Source organism: Monopterus albus, unplaced genomic scaffold (genome assembly GCF_001952655.1).
Source record: "Monopterus albus unplaced genomic scaffold, M_albus_1.0 scaffold657.1, whole genome shotgun sequence".
Taxonomy (NCBI): Eukaryota; Metazoa; Chordata; class Actinopteri; order Synbranchiformes; family Synbranchidae; genus Monopterus; species Monopterus albus.
The window spans coordinates 1-20,443 of NW_018128537.1; the positions used below are offsets into that span (position 1 = coordinate 1).

The 20,443-nt window shown below is 42.3% G+C and overlaps 2 protein-coding genes across 3 annotated transcripts in view; one reads left to right on the forward strand and one right to left on the reverse strand.

Annotated features, from left to right (window-relative positions):
• Positions 1-1,839: 1,839 nt before the first annotated feature.
• LOC109953397 (mitochondrial carrier homolog 1-like) lies at positions 1,840-10,199 on the forward strand. The gene is made up of 12 exons (XM_020588878.1): positions 1,840-2,257; positions 3,562-3,646; positions 3,726-3,832; positions 4,847-4,909; positions 5,264-5,321; positions 5,754-5,805; positions 6,040-6,099; positions 6,193-6,286; positions 6,931-6,978; positions 7,051-7,118; positions 7,427-7,502; positions 8,239-10,199. The coding sequence occupies exons 1-12, from the start codon at positions 2,105-2,107 to the stop codon at positions 8,311-8,313; spliced, it is 939 nt and encodes a 312-aa protein (XP_020444534.1). The 5' UTR covers positions 1,840-2,104; the 3' UTR covers positions 8,314-10,199.
• A 593-nt stretch (positions 10,200-10,792) lies between these two features.
• The window catches only part of LOC109953396 (serine/threonine-protein kinase 38), a 10,676-nt gene continuing 1,025 nt past the window's right edge, over positions 10,793-20,443 (reverse strand). The window contains exons 2-14 of one of the 2 annotated variants that reach the window (XM_020588877.1): positions 18,436-18,573; positions 18,162-18,213; positions 17,181-17,303; positions 16,609-16,692; positions 16,394-16,517; positions 15,995-16,149; positions 15,478-15,580; positions 15,162-15,223; positions 14,947-15,064; positions 14,735-14,858; positions 14,459-14,554; positions 14,193-14,287; positions 10,793-14,109 (exon numbers count right to left, since the gene is read on the reverse strand). In XM_020588877.1, the coding sequence (XP_020444533.1) occupies positions 13,973-14,109; positions 14,193-14,287; positions 14,459-14,554; positions 14,735-14,858; positions 14,947-15,064; positions 15,162-15,223; positions 15,478-15,580; positions 15,995-16,149; positions 16,394-16,517; positions 16,609-16,692; positions 17,181-17,303; positions 18,162-18,213; positions 18,436-18,566 (1,404 nt within the window). In that variant the 5' untranslated portion in view covers positions 18,567-18,573 and the 3' untranslated portion in view covers positions 10,793-13,972. Of the gene's footprint in view, positions 14,110-14,192; positions 14,288-14,458; positions 14,555-14,734; positions 14,859-14,946; positions 15,065-15,161; positions 15,224-15,468; positions 15,581-15,994; positions 16,150-16,393; positions 16,518-16,608; positions 16,693-17,180; positions 17,304-18,161; positions 18,214-18,435; positions 18,574-20,443 lie in introns of both variants that reach the window. The other variant, XM_020588876.1, reaches the window with a different exon arrangement.

Here is a 20,443-nt window from a genome sequence, read left to right on the forward strand (position 1 = left end):
CAGGTTTAGTGGTTAGATTAATGAGCGGTTCTAGTTGGAGCGGTTAGAGTTGTAGTTTGTTGTAAGTCTGTCTTAATAAGTGTAGTTGTACTGTTTTCAAAATCATCACCACCCAGATTTTAATAACTTTATTTTACTTTAGGGATACATTTCTGAGTTGTCTTGCTCTGCCAAGTTTCAAGGGGGAGACTCGCGCTTCAGTTAGGCCTGGGGAGGGAAAGTGTTGCGTTTCATGTGATTATTAGATTTTCCATATGTGGGAGGACTCCAAGTACGGGAAAAAAACACTGTCGCCAAGTGCTGCTCAAGGGGGATTTGTTGGGGTTTTCTCATTAATGATGATGATGATGATGATACTAAGGTCTAGAATTGTATACTTGACAGTACAGTTTGACACCATGTAGAATAATATATCGGCCACAGATTTGTTTGTTAGAAACAAACGTGCATCATGAAACTAATCCTTTCTTGAAAGCTAAATCTACCTTAAGTAGAAATAGTGTTATCAAATATCACTTAACATTAGGTCCCTGCTACTTTGTCACCTTTTTAAGATGTTTTACTGCCACAGTGTAATCTTGTATTTCCGTATAGCATCATAGATTAAGACATGTTAATCTTTCCTTATTTTAAAATGCAGGAAGATACCAGTGTGTAGAGGTCCTGATAGTAACCCCAGGAGTCAAAGTCTTAACTGTTGGAGCTTTAAAATATAACATTCAGGGGCTTTTTCAGTGTCAGGGCATTACAGCTCATGTTACAAGTTACAATTATTAAACCTGTTGAGTCCCTCTTTAAATTAATATATTTGCTTGAAAAGTGACTGGGGTAATTGTAAGATTCAGTTCTTCTTACCATTGCTAACTCTGAGAGACGAGACAGTCCAAGTAACTCCAAAACAGTGCTGATTTATTCAAAGGATCACAGGTAAAATTATCATTACACGCTCAGGTATCTTGCACCTCCAAACTGCTCCCAGGCAGATGTAAGATGAAAGACCCTGAACCCACCAGGCCTATACATTATATCCCCTCGGTTGGGCTAGCCCCATACTACACAGAAACGTCAACCGAGACGTCTCTGTTACCAGCTTTGCAGCTGGTCATAGCAGTAGTCAAAACATGAAGCAAATCAATGTGTGTGTGTCTGTTGGTTAAGTGGTGTGTAGCTAAAAACATTCTCACACGACCTCTAGTAACATGTCGTGTCTTAAACATAAGAACATATTATGGCTAAGGCTACAGTTATACACGTCATAATAATAATATTAAACACCCTGTCTGCTGACAGTCATCAACTCTTCTCTCTAGTTATCCTTGACCAGATGTACCCTGTAGAAACTCATAAGCATGACTAAGCATTTAACAGTCTAACTAGACATCCTATCTCCACTAAACATTTCTAATACATAAAGTATCTATCCAATATCTAGCTGACTAAAATACCTAACAGTACTGGAGGGAAATGTCCAGGTAGCTAGAGAAATAAAGAAGAGTTGGGCCAAATCATAGTGTGTAAATACAGGATAGCTCATGGACCATCGGTTTATTTTTTATTTTTCTTGTGAAATGCAGTGTGCTTCCATTAAAATCGTGTGTGGGTAGTCCAGTATTGAATTAAAGTGGTCACAGTATAGCAGGTTAATTGGTTTTAGTTTAACTTTAGAAATGTTTTGTGAGTGCATCTCGGGTACCATCTGTCGGCCACTATTTTCGGTAATTTTCCAGTGTTCTATAACGTGTGAACAGCTGGAGCCCAAACAGGTCTGGCGACACGAGATTATGGGGAAGGAAATGTACGCACGTGTTTATGTCAAGACTCCGCCCATGTGTTTTGGTTCCGCTGTCACGTGACGGTTAATCATAGCTGCTAATTTTAACAGTTTATGAAATTAAAACAAACACGTATGTTTTCGCAGGTCGTTAAAAACAAGTGCGGTTTATTTAAGTTAATATTCATTCGCTCTAACCGCGGCATATCTAAATCACCTCTGAGGCACCGACTTATTTTTGAAAGTTCAGAGCGGAAGTTGTTTAGTAGTAGTAGTAGTAGTACTGGGCAGCGTCCGAGGATGAACCGTCTCCTGCTTTACGGTGGTTAAAACATGGAATCGCAAGAAAACCTGTCCGGTCAGCGCGTCCGTGATGAGCAGGATGCCAAGCGGACCTCCGCGGATGTGGACACCGCAGTGTTGCTGCTGGGAGCGGGAGTAACGGCCATCACACATCCGCTGCTATATGTGAAGCTGCTAATACAGGTAGCCAGCTAACAGTTAGCTGTCGATGCGCTGCTGTGTTTTCTTTGGGCTCGTTCAAATGCTACCTGTGTACTGTACTCATTCAGCTTAGCGGCTAAATGCAGCTCGCTACCCGGTCGCCTCGTTCCCCGGCTCCGGGGGTGGGGGGGTGGGGTTCCTCCCAGAGTCCAGTGAAGTGCGGTTCAAACATCCGATTTATGGCTAATGTATCACTAATCACGTATTCGTGCAAATTGCGATCGTTGCTTTTTCTCAATGGAGGCTGTTAAGATGAAATTGTTGAACCGAGTTAGAACGGGTCCACCGTTTACACTGACAACGTTTTCTACGAACCAGTCAGTCAAACCAGTTTCACACAGGCTCATGCAGTTCAGTGCTTTACAAACTGACAAAAGACGGAATAAAAGTGAGGAATACGAAAAACAGGGACTAAAAGACTAAGATAAATACAAACGTCAATTTAACAATTAAATTTGTGAACAGTGCAGTACATGGACTTTTTTAAATTGGAAAACAAAACACGAGGAAATAAAACATTTAAATATAATTTTAGTAATAGAAGTTACTAACTGGAATAAACAATGGCTGTAAAATAAGTCTAGGAACAGTGGTTTTTGATCCAGACCTGGACTAATGTGGTCTGGATGGGCAGTCAGTGAAATGAACCTTTGTGGTTTCACAAAACCTGACAGTGGGTTTTAGGATTAGTGGCCGATTAATAAGGCTATTTGGTATCTTTAGATTATCATTATTGGCCAGTGTCTGTTCTCTAAGGCCTGACTAACGAGTGTCTGTCAACACATCTGCAGGTAGATTTTTGGTTACTTGTGGGGTTTTTTAATTTAAAATTAAAGGAGTGTGGTAAATGTACATCCCATTTTTTATCATCAAATGCTTAATATTTTTAATGTGTTGATCTTAATTGGTTTAAATTTTTCATTTATTTGATGTAAAAAATAAAAATATCTACATTATATATATCAGCCACTGGCCTCCTCCCTCTAAAGGTCAGCACAGTCCACTGAAAGCCCATAGTGGTTGATCACTAACTAGGATGGTTTACCCCCTTTCACAGTCATTGCTGGATCAGAAAGTTGATAATCTGTCACTCAGTATTATTAATTTCCTTCTGGACTTCACCTTAAGGTGTTACACTTTGACAGCTCTGCCTCATCTGGTCTCACATTTCCTCCAGCGTGTTTAGTTTAGATCTGGTGAGAGGAGGGAAAACTGTTTCTTTTGACATCAGACCACGTATTCCCACAGAGCAGAGAAGCTGTGTTTAATCTCATGGTTGTCTCTAGGTGGGACATGAACCCCTTCCCCCGACCGTGGGCACAACCATGTTTGGAAGAAAAGTCTTATACCTGCCTGGCTTCCTCTCCTATGGTGAGTGGCGTCATTAATCAGCATCTTGTTTACTGGACATGAGTTAAGAGCAGCTGACAGGAAGTGAATTGGTTTTCAGCACAACACATTGTCAAAGTGGATGGAACGACAGGGCTCTTCCGTGGTCTCTCACATCGCATCGTGTCCAGTGCTGTCTCTACTGTGGTCAGGAGCAAACTGAAACGGGTAAGCCAGGACTGAGCCTTTGAGTTTAATTAGTTGAACAAGTTACTTACTAATAGAGAATGTGAAGTTGTCATCACGCTGTCTTGAATTATGGGTAAATGTTATAGGGGCATCACGCTGTTTAGCCATCAGAGATGTACACTACATACGTCTATATACAGCTACATACAGTAGTGCATGCTTCAGCTACGTCCACTTTACTGTTCAGTCTGAGGACAGACAGGACAGAAGTCAATTTATCTGCAGTGTCTGTGTCATCTGCTGCTAGCTAGCGTTAGCTCCCGAACTGAGAGCTGAGATCAGGGTGCAGAGTCAATGTTCAGTCTCCCTCTAGGTCCCCTAAGAGTTAGCTACAGTCAGCTAAGGTTATCCAGTTTGAATCACTGCAGTCAGTAAAGCCAGATCTAAATGATTTGAACTTCTTAGCAAAACAGCACAAGAATATGTGCAAGTAAATACAGCGCCTCCCTCCTAAAACAGTGCCCCAACACGACTTGACGTACCTTAACATTCTCTAAGAAAGCTGATACCAGTATGTTTTCGAAATATTTTGTATTTAAGAGTTGTCAACACATTTCACCGGAGGAAAAGTGGATTATTGCTTAGTTTGAATCCATCAGTGGATGAATTACTTCACTATAAATGTTTCACTCAGTTTCTCATCTGTTATGGACTTGAATGAATGAAGTTCACATTTCACAGCCTTAGAAGATACAGCACTACAGGCTGTGGTGTAGCAGGGCACTTTCATTTTATTGCTTTTAACATCATTCAGATCAGGACATTTTATTCTTAAGAAGGCAGACTATCAGTACGTGATTCACTGCAGGCCTGGATCACCGGTGAATTTTGTTCATGAGATAAACTGTGAAGACAAAAGTGTTGAAGAACCCACTGTTCATATAAGTGGATCTTAAATGACTGGCATGTGAGTAACAGAAAGAAATGCCTTTGGGTAAAATGTTGTTTTAACGCATTGAAAGGTTGTCAAAGTAATTGCTGTTCATTATTCAGAAGGTGAAGCTTCTGTCCAAGAAAGACGAGCCGCAGACTTCACTCAGGAAAGTGATCAAAGAGGTGAGATGTGATTTTCACCTGCTGTAGCAGAACGTGGACGCTGCGGCATCAGGCCAGAATTAGGGATATATTTGAAATGTCTTGTTGTATTTAATGCCTTATTTGTGCTGGATATTTTGGTATTTGAATGAATTGGCTTCTTTGGTTCTTAAACATATGCATCATCTAAGTTCAAGACTCTTCTTTAGTCATCCCTTTGAGCAGGCAGATTAAAAGATTTTGCTGGATTTTAGACCATTTTAATCAGCCAAAGTTTCTGTGGGGTCACCTATGTTACTACTTCTTTTCTTAACCTGTTCTTTTATTTTGGAACAAGTCTTACATGTATATCTGTAAATTGTCTTCTCTCTCCAGACCACACATGAGATGATCATCCAGTGCCTTTCCAGAGTAGCCACTCATCCTTTTCATGGTACGTCCTCAGTCAGGCTGCTTGTGTGTTTGGTTACCAGCTACGCTCTGGATGCTTCTGCCTGATCCACACAAACGTCACACCTGAAACTAAGCTGCAGCTAATGACTCGTTATCAGTTGGTTGTGAAGTTAATTTTATCGATCAGTTGTTGTTGTTGTGTATAAAATGTGAAAATTTGTGAAAAAGGCCCATTTCAGAGGCCGTGGTGATGTCGTCATGTGTCTGGTTTTGTCCAGCCAGTGACCTAGAGCAGAACAGAGAATCCTCACATTGGACCAGAGGAAACCAGTGAATAAATGACTTAAAGCATTAAACTGTCTGCATTAACCAGCCACCCACGTTGTGCTACCTCTACAGTATGTGCCATGTTATAACCAGGGACAGTGTGCTGGCTCTTTCACTGACCAGCTGTTTTCTTTTCCTTTGACAGTTATGTCAGTGCGTTGCATGGCTCAGTTTGTTGGCAGAGAGGTCAAATATGGGTAAGACTTTGTATAATGTTGCAGATCTGCTGTAATATATCAATAAAGTACCTGCTCTACTCTACTCTACTCTACTGTCCAATATGTACATGTCCTTAAAAATTCATGACCAACCAAGCAAAAGAACCCGATGGCAGATGAGTTGTAATTTGGATAAGAGTCAGAAATCTGGTTTTTAGGTGTTTGTGCTGTGGACTTCCTGCACGTTGATTTGAGTCCGTGTCACATTTACAGAGGGGTGTTCAGTTGTATTGTCAAGATTTTTAAGGAGGAAGGAGTTGCTGGATTCTATGTGTGAGTTGCACTTAACTGTTCCTCAGTCACATTTTTATATTTACCCAGATCTTGACCCTCCCCCTGTCTGAGCAGTGTTTTGTGTGTTTGCAGTGGTCTCATGCCCCATGTGCTTGGAGAGGTCCTCTTCCTGTGGTGTTGTAACCTCCTGGCTCACTTTATTAACACCTACGCTGTAGACGACGGTGTAAGTCCACCACTGCACACGTACTGACACGCTACTGTGGTTTAGTAAGAGAACGATGGTTGACTATTACAGTTTACAGCCCTAATGGCATATCAGGAAATACAAATTTTGGCATGTGTTGATTAGTCTAGGAAAGATATTTGCATTTACACACAAAACATGCACCTGTCATTTTACATATCGTATTTTAGAATTTTAAAACAGCTTAATATGTTAAGGTACAAGTGTCAGAACCACAACACATCATCATTTCAACTTGGCTGAGAGAAAACGGTAACGTCACACGCTCTCTAAGGCCCATGACACAAAGCCCGCCGTCGATGAGCGTCGGTCACCCTCATCTTCACAGTGTCTCCCGCACTTTTCTTCTGATTTGACATGTTGAATCAGTGTTGGCCTCGTCAGTGAGAGAGACCACTCTGATTGGCTTGTTGAGCTCAGCGAATGCACGAGATGAGAACAGTTCAGGGAAGCTCATTCAGCCTGTCACTGTAGTATCCATGATTTTACCTATTTAGTGTGAGTTCTCTTTGGTTTTCACCTCTGACCTTCTTTATTCTTCCACAACCAAAGGACCAAGTTTGATTTTCAATAAATGTCTTGACAGGTTCACGTCCAGCTCTCTCCTTGTGTTTTTGTTGCAGTTCAGTCAGGCCTCAGCAGTGAGAAGCTACACTAAATTTGTGATGGGTGTAAGTTGAACGTTCACACTGTTATTTAACATATTTTTCCTTACAGCAGATTAATGCAGTGTTTTTCTCTAGATTGCAGTGAGTGTTCTAACATATCCGTTCATGTTGGTGGCTGATCTCATGGCAGTCAACAACTGTGGGTGAGTGGCACGCTCAGACGTTACTCACAGATTAATCATCAGGGATATTAACAGATAGATGGACATGTTACTGTTCAACAGCATGAAGTCGGTTCGTTCAGTCTGGAAGCACGTACCAAAGGGTTTAGATTTATAGTAACAAGGATGGATGTTTATGTATATATGTTATAGCCTGATTCACATACATTTAAAATTAATCTGAGGTTTAACGAAATTTAATATAACTAAATACATGAATCATCTTATTTCTAAAATCTTGGCTACTGTCATGATGCTTCATTGTGATTGGTTGTGCTTTGTGTTGTCAGCCTGGCTGCAGGTCTTCCTCCTCACTCTCCCATCTTTAAGTCCTGGCTGCACTGCTGGAATCACCTGAGCCACAAGGTACGCTCTGCTCATTCTGTGCAAATACACACCTCTCACTTCAGACTAGATTCTACCTGAGAAAGTGTATTGATAATGTGTGATAGAAAGGGAAGGACACACGGTGTTCTACCCAATCATACATGAGAGCTGATGTGACACAAAGCAGACTGGATCCAGATGTGGCCTTCTTCCTTCTGGATGTGTTAGCATCTAAAGCTAACCTGTTTGTTTTGGTAGCATTAGCCACCTAGCATGGTCTGGATTTTACCTTGTGTTGTAGTAATATTATTTTGATCTGGGAGGAACTGGAGCTTTGTGTCACATCAGCAGAAACAAGTGTTTGTACTGGACTGACACATTTACTGTTAGCTAGCTAATGCTAGCTTCAGACTGGAGGCTGCAATTTGTACAGTTTGTCCCAAGCAGGCATCCATAGGTTACATTGTTGCTAGGAAACAAGATGTGATGGGAGGGGCAAAGAGTGGCTTATGGTATCAGTTTGTTTTGAGTCTCACTAGACCCTCTAAGCTAAAAAGACGTTGGGTGGAATAGGTTCAACTTTTAGGTTCAGTGGTAATTAATAGCAATTTACTAAACTATGTCAAGTGTTGAAGGGAGGGTTTCCCTAAATCAGGGGGATATAACCAAGGTTCAGAACTGACTCCCACCCCAGTGTTGTTCATGTGGTCACTTAGTTTGATACAAAACTCATATTGAAGTAGTGACTATTCCAGTACGTGTCCCTTCCTGTTAGGGTCACCTCTTCAGAGGATCCAGCTTCTTTTTCCGTCGGGTGCCTGTGACTTCCCTGGCCCCTATAGAGGACTGACATCACCTGCTTAGGGTGTTCTTCGTCATCCTCTTGCTCAGAGATGTTTTCCACCCCGACGTCAAGCCGCTGCTGCTGTTATCCAGATGTAGCAGCAGACACAGCTCATGGAGTGCCAATGAACTTTTTGTTACAGGAGTTTAAGTTCAGTTCAGTCGGGTCAGGACACACATTTTTGTTTTCTTTCACCAGTTTGAATCATTTCAGAATCAGAAACCGCAGTGTCTTGCAGCAATCATCTGTGAGTGCCCTACAACTCTGATTGCATGGCTTCCTCTTCATAATAACTGCTCCTGAGGCTCTTGGGCGCTGCAGTAATTGATGCTGTCACACAAGGCGTACCCAGAGATCGATTCTAAGCAGAGCATTTCCAGCTTCTGTGAACAGTTGGTTCAAACAGCCTGTTATGCACTTGTTAAAGTTGGAAACATGTTTTAGAAGAGGTTATATGACCTGTCTAGGTGTTTAACTAGCTGTCAACCAGCTCAACTAACTCTGTGTTACAGTAGCTATTTCTGTAGTGACAGTTTTATCAGTATGATCCCAGTTAACATTTATTTTTAACTAAAATCCTCTCAGATTGTTATTCCTGGTTCTTACCCTCTAGTGACTGTTCTGAAGCTGCATGAGGTTTGGTTTGTTCACAACAGAACATCTGTCATTTCTTTGCCATCCAGTTAAGTGTGTGTGTTTGGTTTTGCTGAGATTAACACAAAGTATTGCAAATTTTTAAAAGTGTAAACACTGGGGATAGAATAAATTTTAAAAAATATATGAAATGCATGTCTGCAATGTAAAAACAATATATTAATATGACCCAAGTTGTAGATGTATACAGGATTATACACATGGCCACTTTATTAGGTACACTTGTTCAGCTGCTTGTTAATGTAAATGTATAATCAGCCAATCGCATGGCAGCAACTCGGTGCATTTGACATGATGGTCAAGATCTGCTGAAGTTCAGATTAGGGAGGAATGGTGATATGTGACTTTGGCATGGTTGTTGGTGCCAGAGCGTTTCAGAAACTGCTCATCTACTGGGATTTTCACACAGACATCTCTAGGGTTTACAGAGAAGGGTCTGGGCAAAGAGACGGTGTCCATCGAGCAGCAGCTCTCTGGGCGAAAATGCTTTGTTGATGGCAGAGGAGATTGGCCAGACTGGTTCAAGTTGATAGAAAAGCAAGGGTAACTCAACTTGTGTGCAAAAGAGCATCTCTGAATGCACAGCATGTCGAACCAGGGCTACAGCAGCAGGAGACCACACCGGGTGCCGCTCATGCTAAGAACAGGAAACAGGCTACAATTCACAAGGGCTTCCCAAACTTGGAAGAAGCATTGCCTGGCCTGAGTTTCCATTTCTGCTTCACCATTTGTATGATACGGTCTGAACAACATGAAAGCAGGAGCCATCCTGCCTCGTATCAACAGTTCAGGCTGCTGCTGGTGCTGTAACGGTGTGGAGCACCTTTTCTTGCCACAGTTTGGGCCCCTTAGTACCAACTGAGCATCACTGAAATGAAATCCTGAGTATTGTTGCTGACCATGCCTGTCCCTTTAAACCAACCCAGTACTGGCCAGGCGTACCTAATAAAGTGGCCAGTGAGTGTATTTTCTTTTTGTAATTCAGAAATATTTCTGTGGTGTAAAGTAACTTTTTAAAAATCTGTCATTTGCTCCGTTGCATTTAAATGTCTCCATCTGAACATGTTTGTGTGGGCCGAGGTCCGTTAACCCTGTAACGAAGGCCGACCACGCTCGCACACGTGACTGATGAATGGGTGATGATCATATTCTGACTCCAGCTCCCGGTCTCGTTGCTATACATGTAAATGTGTTGTGATGAAAATAAAATGTTTCCTACTCAGTAGTGTTTAGTCCAAGTTAACAATACTGGCACATTTATTGATTAACCACGTTATTAAACCAGTGTCAGCTGAGATTGGCTCTGGCTGGACGGCCATTAGGTAAGATCTGCATTTACACAAAGAAAATGACATGGTTATTGATGGATGATATTTTGTGCCACGTTGCTCGTTTCTGTCTTCCATTGTTTTGTTTTTTTTAATATATGCAAAAATGGAAGAGAAACTGTTCCCTGAGGTATATTTGTTGTTGAAGCTGTGATGTATGCGCTGTAGTGGATAAGACCTGGTTTAAATAAGTAATTAAAATATTTTCCCTTAACGAAACCCTAAATGAAGACAGACGTGGTGTAAACGTGAACATCTGCAGGTAAGAGAGCTGTGTATTCTTAACTAAAACACAGACAGACTGAGCTACACACTGATGTCTTCACACTTATTTCCTCAGGATGAGATGCTTACTTATAAGCATGGAGGCAGTTCTGTACACTGCAGAGTAAATGTGCTTTAGAATCCAGTTGGATCCTGGCACATTGTCTTTGCCGTCTACTGAAATTACCACTAACAACCTTCCTGCTCTGTGCCAAAAAGTGAACAAGCCCTCTTCTGTTGTAACAATAGTTTTCATTTTAATCAGACTCATTCAGAAGCAACATGTTGAGCTTACTGCAGGTCTGATCATTAAAACGACCCCATTACATCTTATGCCTCTAAAAGGCCTCAATAGTTTTTTTGTATTTGTAAAGTGTTTAATTTTAAAGCAACAGGCCTGTTAAGTTGCAGTCTACATGTAAAGGTACTCGGCTACCGTTCGTCCACCTGTTAAGGAACACAGCACAGTGAGTGCAGAGTAATTCATTGTCAAATAGCAGAAAACAATACAAAGACAGCACTGGTTTAAATAATGTACACCCACCTTCCCAAACCCCCCTCACACCCAACTCTCAGATCACATGTGGTACATGACAGCACATAGCGTGCGCACACATTCCTGGCAGAAACAATACACAGAGTTTCAACCAGTCCAGCATTACATTGGTTTTACTGAGCGTTATCACACACCCACCCACACACACACACACACACACACCAGGAGGTGTCCTCTATAAAACAAGTCATCCCATGTTGTCTCTAAAACACGCCGAGCAGGAGCCTTCCGGCATCACTTTGCATAAAAAATGTTCCCGTTCTAGAAAAACAGCTCCGCTGCATGCTCTTCTAAAATGTGTTACACTGTGCTCTACACACTACCTGCACACAATAGGATTTATGTTACAGACAAGAAAAAACCCTTTAGACTCAACTGTCACTGTGGAAGCTCATTCCTGCCAGGGAACGTAGAGAAGGAGGAAATGCAAATTAACAATTATAATAAACCAAGTCGTCTTCAAATCAATCATTTTAGCGTCAAACGGTCGGATTTTGACATTGTAAATAAATACGTAACTTTCTGACTCACCAGTTTAAAATGACATACTGTATTAAAAAAAGAATTACAGGATCTACCAGGTTTTCAACTGATGATGTACGGTACAGCAGTAATTTTAAAAGTAATCTTTTTAAAATCTTCAAATCCAAATTCAAACTAAACAGAATCAAGCAAGTCGAACCTACGAGGGCATGTCATAATTTGACTTAGTAAATCTTTGCCATAGGTGCGTGGACAGTAAATCCCACAATTCAATCTAAAAAATCTCAAAAACAAAAAACATTCTGACCTTTTTTTGTTTTTCCTTGTTTCTGGAGGAATCAGCTTCCACAGTTAAACCTCATGTCAGGAGAGAGATTAAAGCAAAGTGGTCCAGGCTACATTCACACAAACAGCATTTTGGAATTATTGTGAAAAATAACTTCTCTATGACTCCAAATTTCATTTACATTCATTTTAAATGACAGCATTTTGGATATTGTGTTCACTGTAAAATATGCATCCGTGTGCTTCCAGGTTTAAAAGGTAAATCCATGTTTGTTGTGAGGAAAAGCACCGTGTCATTGTGGAGTTGCTGTTTAAGATGCTGACTGTCTCTTAGAAAATGTTAAATTGTGGCTGATCATGTTGAGTTTGTGTTCAGGCTGGATGTTGTGCTACTGTTACTGTGTTATATAGATAGAGATGTTTTTGATTTAGCCTAACCTGATTGATAAAACCAAGAGAAACACCTCTGTATAATGCAGCTTCCAGTGATCACACAGGTGAATCCGCACAAACTGAACGTTATCACCTTCATGAAGGAGGATTTACTGCAGGACTGTTGGATTAGACTGACTTAGATCCTTATAAACAGAGAGGACAATCGTTTTAGAACACATGATCTGGACATGGAGATAAAACTAGTTGTAAATATATTCCTGTCGGTGCTCTGCCTTCACACCTTTATTTCAGTTCTATACCAGCTTGTTTAAATCATTAGCTCTGTTATAAGGACTGCACTGTACCTAATAAACTGACACGGAGTATTTTCAGACAACGCGGCTGCATCTGTCTGTGGCATTACAACAATGTGACAAGCTCATCATCATCAGCAGCAGCACTAATGTACCCATTCTGTAGAGTAAAGGGGCTTTCAGACAGGACGCTGTGGGCGGAGCATAAGGTCAAGCATGCCATCCATGCACGCTGCACTGAAGTTAAAAACAAAGTCCTCACCAATACAACTAAAGCCAGAGCTTTTCGCTGACATGTAGAGAGATAATGTGCAGCCAAGTCCACTGCTTGAAAAACTAGTTAACATCTGCTAACCACCTCCTGGAAAGCTTTATGGTCCCCTAGCAACTGGCACCCTACATTTGCATATGTGCGCCCTCCTCTGCTGGGCTGTGCCCAACCCCCGTGGCGAGCGCAGCACATACCGCGTCCTATCTGAAAACCTTTTAACAGTGGGTCACCAGCTACTACGTCGAACCAGGGCTAACTGCGTTAGTTTGAAGTTTGAGTAGAAAATGTATTGATGTGTTATACACAGGTGGCATTAAAACAGTCAATTTGCCTTTTGATATTCCGTCTTATCTCTGTCAAACCATGTGTGGACACAAATGTACCTTTCCAGTTCAATAAAACAAACTAATGCGCTGTAGGCCTGACTGTACTGGAGTTGGACCAGACATCGCATAAGGTGCTAAAGATAACTGAACATGAGGGGCCACTGTAAAAATGTAACAAGACGCACCATTCTAATATAATCACGCTTTTCAACAAGCAAATCTTGCAAGTATCACTCTATGAAGAAGAAGACGACGAAGTGACAGGGATCAAGCAGAAACATCACCAAGCTCACAGTCTTTGGTTAGGTCATGTTAAAAAGCCCGCAGCACTTTAAGGAAGCCTCGCAGTGAGCGACAAGAAACATCTGGACAGAATCCCTGCAGAGCACCTGGTGCAGTTCAGGTGACAAAGTAATGCAATGTTCAAGCTGGGATGTACGGATTTGGAAGGAAAAGAGCTGCTGGTAGGTCCAACAGGTGCTGGTCTGTAGAGAGAGAATGTAAATGATGCTGGTAGAAGCAGTGAAGACATCCCACTGCGTCCATGGTAGAGAGAATCACAACCACTTTGATCCCAGTTCAGTTTTCATGCACGAGTAGGAAGGTACCCTCGGAAGCATCAGAGAAAGTGAAGGCAGTAGTTCCTATGGTGGAAAGCAACAGATAAAACTGAACCTCTATTATTATTTGCAAAGTCCTGTGTGAAGAGAATCCTCATCACTCAGATCATGTGAAGAACACAAAGTTCTCTGGTCAGGGCTCAGCATCTTCAGACAGCAGGGGTTTGGACAAATCATTCAGATGGCTGCTCATCTCTTCCCTGACTTCATGTAGGACGGTATAGCTCCTCGAGCGGTCAAACCCTCGAAGCGTTTGTAGGTGTAGTTGATGAAGACCCAGTCCTTGTTCTTCAGGTTGGCCTCAGTCTGGTTGGACACCTGGGTCCCTGGAAAAGAAGAAGAAATTGTTTAAGATATCACAACAGGGGAGCAAACGCTGAAATGTGCTCTTCAAAAACAGGCTGGGTACCTGTTGGCGTGAGGATGTCCGAGTCAGGGAACTCGTCGAAGTTTGAGGTGTCGTCGATGCTTTTGATCTCTATAGGAATGGCAGCTGGTCTCTCTCTGCAGAACACAGTGGATTTAGGAAAGAGATGAGGACATGTGCCCATCGTGACAGTGTGCATTTGGGAACTTCACAGGCAGAGAAACAGCTGATCTGAGCTGGCTACTGTGTTAGCCTGACATTGGTGAACCAGGTACAAAGAACTGGGGGGGGACATGGGGCATGTGTACCTGATGTGGTCGTAGTCCACCCCCTCAAAGAAAGGATTGGACTTGATCTCCTCCACACCTGCAGCACCGATCCTGTGCTCCTCCTCACAGCAGAACCTGCACACACAACATGTGATCACTTCCTATCAGACACCAACTCGCTATGAACCATGCTAAATGTGAGATGCTATTAGATAATTTAGAAATATTCCAAACAAAGCAATCCCTCTCTTGTCAATATAATCAGTGACTGAGTAGCCGCATCAACCACTACGGTGAGCAGAGGTGTGTTCCTGCCTGAGGATGAGGTCTTTGGCCTTCTCTGATATAGGCACTTCTGGAGGAAAGGTCAGAGTCTCTCTCCAGTTCATCACTTTCCTGTACGTCTCCTGAGGCGTCTCCGAGCAGAACGGAGGGTAACCTGCACAGAGTGAACAAACTATCATTTACACACATCTGGCCTGACCTAAGACCCGTTAGGATAAACACGCTGAATGCTGAGTCGTTACCTATCAGCATCTCGTACATGATGACACCCAGGCTCCACCAGTCACACAGCTTGTTGTATCCATTCTGCATGAAGACCTCTGGAGCGATGTAGTCTGGGGTTCCCACTGTGGAGAAAGCCTGACGGAGGGGAGGAAGAGGGTTAGAGGCCGTTTGCTGTCAGGTGTTAACGTATTATTTCTAAGCTGTCGGGGTGTGATGCCGTGTGCAGACCTACCAGCTGCCTCCTGTTCCTCTTCCAGGTCTCTGCTTTCCTCTTGGAGTTCATGTTCTGGAAGGCTGCGGACACAGGACAGCTCACTGTTAAAAGCTGGGGCCTTTCAGATGCAATAAACACCTTAATACTTAATCTTAACCAGTCTGGAGTGACTGCTGGGTTGTTTTACCCAGAGACCTGTTTGACAGGATCAACTCTGTACAGTGTGTCAGTATAAACATGACAGATCGGTGTTGTAATGAAACAAAGCATAAGTGGCTGAAGTTGCATGCAAGTGATGGTTGAAATAAATAGAACGTCGCCTGACTTTGCTTACTGAGATCACTGGGCAGGCTATGGTTCAGGTTCTTGTAGAACTCGGTACGGTGAGCCCTCTTCAGTCCCGTGCACAGGCCAAAGTCAGACAGCTTCACATGGCCCTGGAAACAGAAAACAAACCACAGGCGCCTTCAAACAAAACATTCCTGGTACTTTGGGAACTTTCCTGTTTCTCTTTCCATTTCCAGTACATTTGAAAAACCAAGTAAATTATGCAACTTGTGAAGGATTTAAAAAAAATGACTGGAAGAAAACTAAAGCTGAAATCTGATGCCATCATTTCACCATGACGTTTCAGTATAGTTTGAATTCATCACCCAGAACTCTGAGGCCGCTACATGCTGATTTAGTGGACATGATACAATCGTGAACATGACAGTGGACTTTAGGAAGAGCATCTGTGTCCAACACATCTGGCCAATGAAGGTGATTCCGAAGTGATTTTCAACAACAACCCCAGCTGAGAAACTGCTCGACCATAACTAATCAAAGTGAAAATGGACACACTGTCTCACCCTGGAGTCTAGCAGCAGGTTGTCTGGTTTGATGTCTCTGTGGATGAAGCCCAGCTGGTGGATGGAGTCAATGGCCAGCACCGTCTCTGCTATGTAGAACTGAGTGGCCTCTTCTGTCAGAGTGTCCTTCTTCATCAGCAGGGTCATCATGTCTCCTGCAGCACAACAGCAGAGGCCACAGTGAGAGCCACAGCCAGAGGAGGTGGACAAGAACCTGAACCAAACAGTCCCTGATGACGAAGGTAGAATGCTCTGATGGTTCAGGTGGAGTTTTAGGGGCTGACTGGTCAAACAGACACTGTGGGAGCATCAAATTTCATAGCACAAGAAAATAGTCCAGAAGTAATATAGTTATTAGGATGAGGGACAGACATTTGTCATTTGCTGTCAGAATCACACCTCCAGGTAGGAACTCCATGATGAGGTAGAGGTTCATCTTATCCTGGAAGCTGTAGAACATTTTGACCACCCATAGGCTGTCTGCTTCTACCAGTATGTCCCGCTCAGCACGGATATGACCAACCTAACGAACAGAAGGGGACACACATGGGTTCAAAAATGTCCAACATGAGCAACAGCAGCATTCCACTGTGTGGGTTTCACTGGCTCCATACCTGCTCTTTCTCCAACATGTCAGCTTTGCGGAGGATCTTCATGGCATACACATGACCGGTGTCTTTCTTTTGCACCAGGCGAACCTGGAAGCAAACACACAGAGGTCATGCCAACCAGACAGAGGCTTGATAAATGAAAAGCAGTACTGAAATACAGTTCTATCAAATCAAATCTAACAATAATAAAGTCCATGTGAAAAAAACCTGCTGAAATACGCTGAGGGAACCCTTGCTGCCATTATCGTTACATCTCCAGACTCGTGAAACATGGTCAGGTTTACTGAGAATGACCTAAGTTCATATTTACTGATTTGCTCAGGGTATTAATTGTGCCTGTGTACTCAGATATTGCAGTACGTGTAGAGTACACCAGCTCTCTACAGGATGGCAGTCATGTTCAACTACTGGGATAATGTGAACACAATTCAGCAGGGACTACACTATCTTGCCTACTTATCAGAAGACGTAGTACACTCTCTCTGCTATGATCCAAGACTCTGCACAGTGTCTGAAATGTTAGAAAAGAAAAACTGCACAATCATGTCCCAAGTATTTAGGTAAAAAGTTGTTACCTCTCCAAAAGCTCCTCGGCCAATCACCTTCAGAGACTCAAAGTCCTCCAGACCCAGTCGGGTGCGTTTCAGACGCAGAAACTCTGTCTCTTTCCTTGCGTGCTGAGAACGTCGGATACGCTTCTGCAAAGTACAAACCCCACAGCTGCTACTGCACATCATTCACAACTGTACATTTTTAAAGCTGCAGCTAAAATACAATACTATACAGTTCCCTGAAGAACTTACCATCTTGTGATTGCAGTGTGACAGCTCGCAGTTTTGCAATCAACAACTGGTCTAATTGGAAGAATGCACTGTTCTTTTGTTTTGTTTTTTTGCATTCTTACAAACCCACCTCCAACTGTCACATTTTTATGTCAGCAGGCTAAGTTTTTAATCATCCTGGGGCTTTGGCTGTGCAGGAATTTCAAATCACAATGTTCTCAAGGGACCCCTACTCCAGTGAAAGTTCTTGGAATAAAAAGCACTGGGAACCTTCCGGTGGGAACGTAGCTTATGTAAACAACAAGCACTTTACAGCACTGTTCCAACAAATCTAAAAATCAGGCCAACACTGTGTCAAGAACAAAGCAACTTCAGTTCCTTCAGTGAGTTCTTCCATACGGTGTTTATCCATCAGCACAGATCAGCCCTGCCAGGCAGAGCCGTGTTGAGCTGCTGCAGCGTCAGCACCATTGTGTTTCCACTGCACTGTAAGTGCATTTTACATAAAATGGCTCCTTTTTCATTTGTATGCATGTACATATTTAGAAACAGATGGTTGTTTATCCTCTTTTTATTCTGCAAGGACGTTCCCTCTGCACAATATTCCATGCAATCACGTCTCAATGAGCCAGCTCTGCTGAAAGCGGGTCAGCATGATTACCCCCTGCTGCTAAAAACAGACGGAAACAGACGTCAGCCCATGCCCAGCTGGCTCTACACAATTACAGCGGGGTGGCCCTGGGAAAACACTGCAGGTGTGTGGGTGTCACTCACCTCTTCATCAGCCAAGCCTTCCTGATCCATCACTTTCTCCAGCTTCTGCTGCCTGAAAAGACAGTTTAACTATTACCACTGTCTGACAGCAGCATTTGTATCTGTTATATTGACAAGAAGGAAGAACAGTATCAGGAAAAAGGCAGAGCACACTTCATCTAGCAGCCCGTTGAAATATCAACACTGACCAGCACATATTAAATTTTATATCAGAAACTCAGTTTGAGGCCAGTCAAACATTTCCATATGTAGATCTGAAACCTGTGGCTGTTACCTCATCTCTCGCTCCTCATGCTGGGCAATGAGGTTACTGTAGAAGTTCTCCAGGGTCACTTTGGCCATGGTGACCCGCTCCTTGGTGTGGTTACTCATGGAAGAGCACGAGCTCTGGCCAGTCATCGCCATGCTTTACCTGGAAATACACAAAGCCGACAACATGAGTTAAGAGCCAGTCCACACTTGTCCATTCAGACTGCTGCCACGTCGGCTGAACAAAAAAACCACACTGTACCACTGAGGAGTAAGAGGATGGATGGCACAGTGGAGGCAGCAGAGTAAACTGTAGAAGGTGTGCTCTAATAAAACACGCCTTGTCGTTACACTGCTGAGCTCAGCTTTAAAAACATGGAATTATGAAATGAAATGACAGTTGACCCAGAAAAAGAGGAAGGAAAGCTCCTGGCTCTGTTGCCGAAATTGTGTCAGTATGAAGAAACTATGAGGAAATCTGATGGTGGAGTCATCCTGTGAGAGAGGAGGAGCTGAGGCAAAGTGAACTCCAGTATGTTTCTAAGCTGGACGGACAACCACGATACCACTACTGCTAATAATAATAATAATAATAATAGTAGTAGTAGTACAGTGGATGCATTTGTACTAACATCCTGTACAGTTAATTTGACATTTTGCTGGTGGGAGAGTCATTTGTGAATATGGAGCCCAAACAGCAATAACTGTAAACCATTTATAGGTATTTGACTGACTGAAACTTAGTGAATACTAAACTTCATAATTTGCCCCCAGAAGAACTAAATAAGGCTGATGGCATTACTAAATCAATAGTGGCATTTTATGCCACGTGTGTTTGAAAATGTAAAAACCGAAACTGTAATTCAAAGGAACACATTGCAGGGAGGGGGTATGTGTAATCTAAAGCAAAAAATAAATATTTAAAAAATAACATCTGTTCATTCAGCTGTTAAATATACTGTAGTGAGTGAGACAGCTGATCTAATGGGATTTCATTCATGCAGTAGATGTGGGTTTTGTATACGAGATGAAAATTAAGTGACAGAATTGTTTTATTATTATTTACAGAATCCTTAATAAAATAAGAGTAAGATCGTGTTCTTTTGGAGGTTTAGTCAAATGTTTCAGGCCTGATCTTGTTAGATTACTGCTGTATTTACTATTCTTTATTAAGACAGCTGGAAAAAAAACAACTTCAAATCAACTGGACTGGGTTTTTAGGTCGAAGACGTTTCACCTCTCATTCATCAGTTCTGCCCGACTGGCGTTGAGTCAGAGATATTTATCCCCATCAGTGATAAGACATAACCTTACAGTGTGAAGCTTGTTTAAAAGGCTACGATGGTCAGAATTTGATATGTCTAAATGACACATCATTTAATTAATTACACTGTAATAAATGTTTTCAATTGTCTGACACAGTGAGCTCTCCATGCATGGTACTGAAGTCCTGGTTTCCATTTGTTGATGATTTTGTACACCTTTTGTACACCTGTGACACACGGGGCCTCCCTCAGACTACAGGCTGCTTTGGATGACCTGCAGATCTCTCCAAAAAGACAAAATGTGTACATTTCACAAGAGCTCGACCCACTGATGTTTAACTGATGATACAGTCCAGCCTTACAAATATTTAGCAATCTTGTTAGACAGCAGATTGTCCTGTAAAACTCATGCCCAACATCTTTCTCAGACATTTAAAATTCAGTTTCAAGGCCCTACTGTCCAAACTGTCAGGTTATTTTATAACCTTAATGGAGCTCAGAGTTCATGACCTTAAGAATGGATGGTTTTCGGGACAATGCACCTCATTGGAGTGATATGTTGCTGTATGTGCGTGCGATGCCTTGAGTTGAATGTAGTGGGCGTGGCTTGTATGTATGTAAATTATTATATTTGTTATGTAAATTGTGATGCAAGTCGTTCACAGGGCTCGGTTTTACAGGAAATCTTGATCTCAGTGCGACTCCCTGACCAAATAAAGTTTAACCAGCTATTAGTCAAATATGCCTTTAGTGTAATACAACATGGGT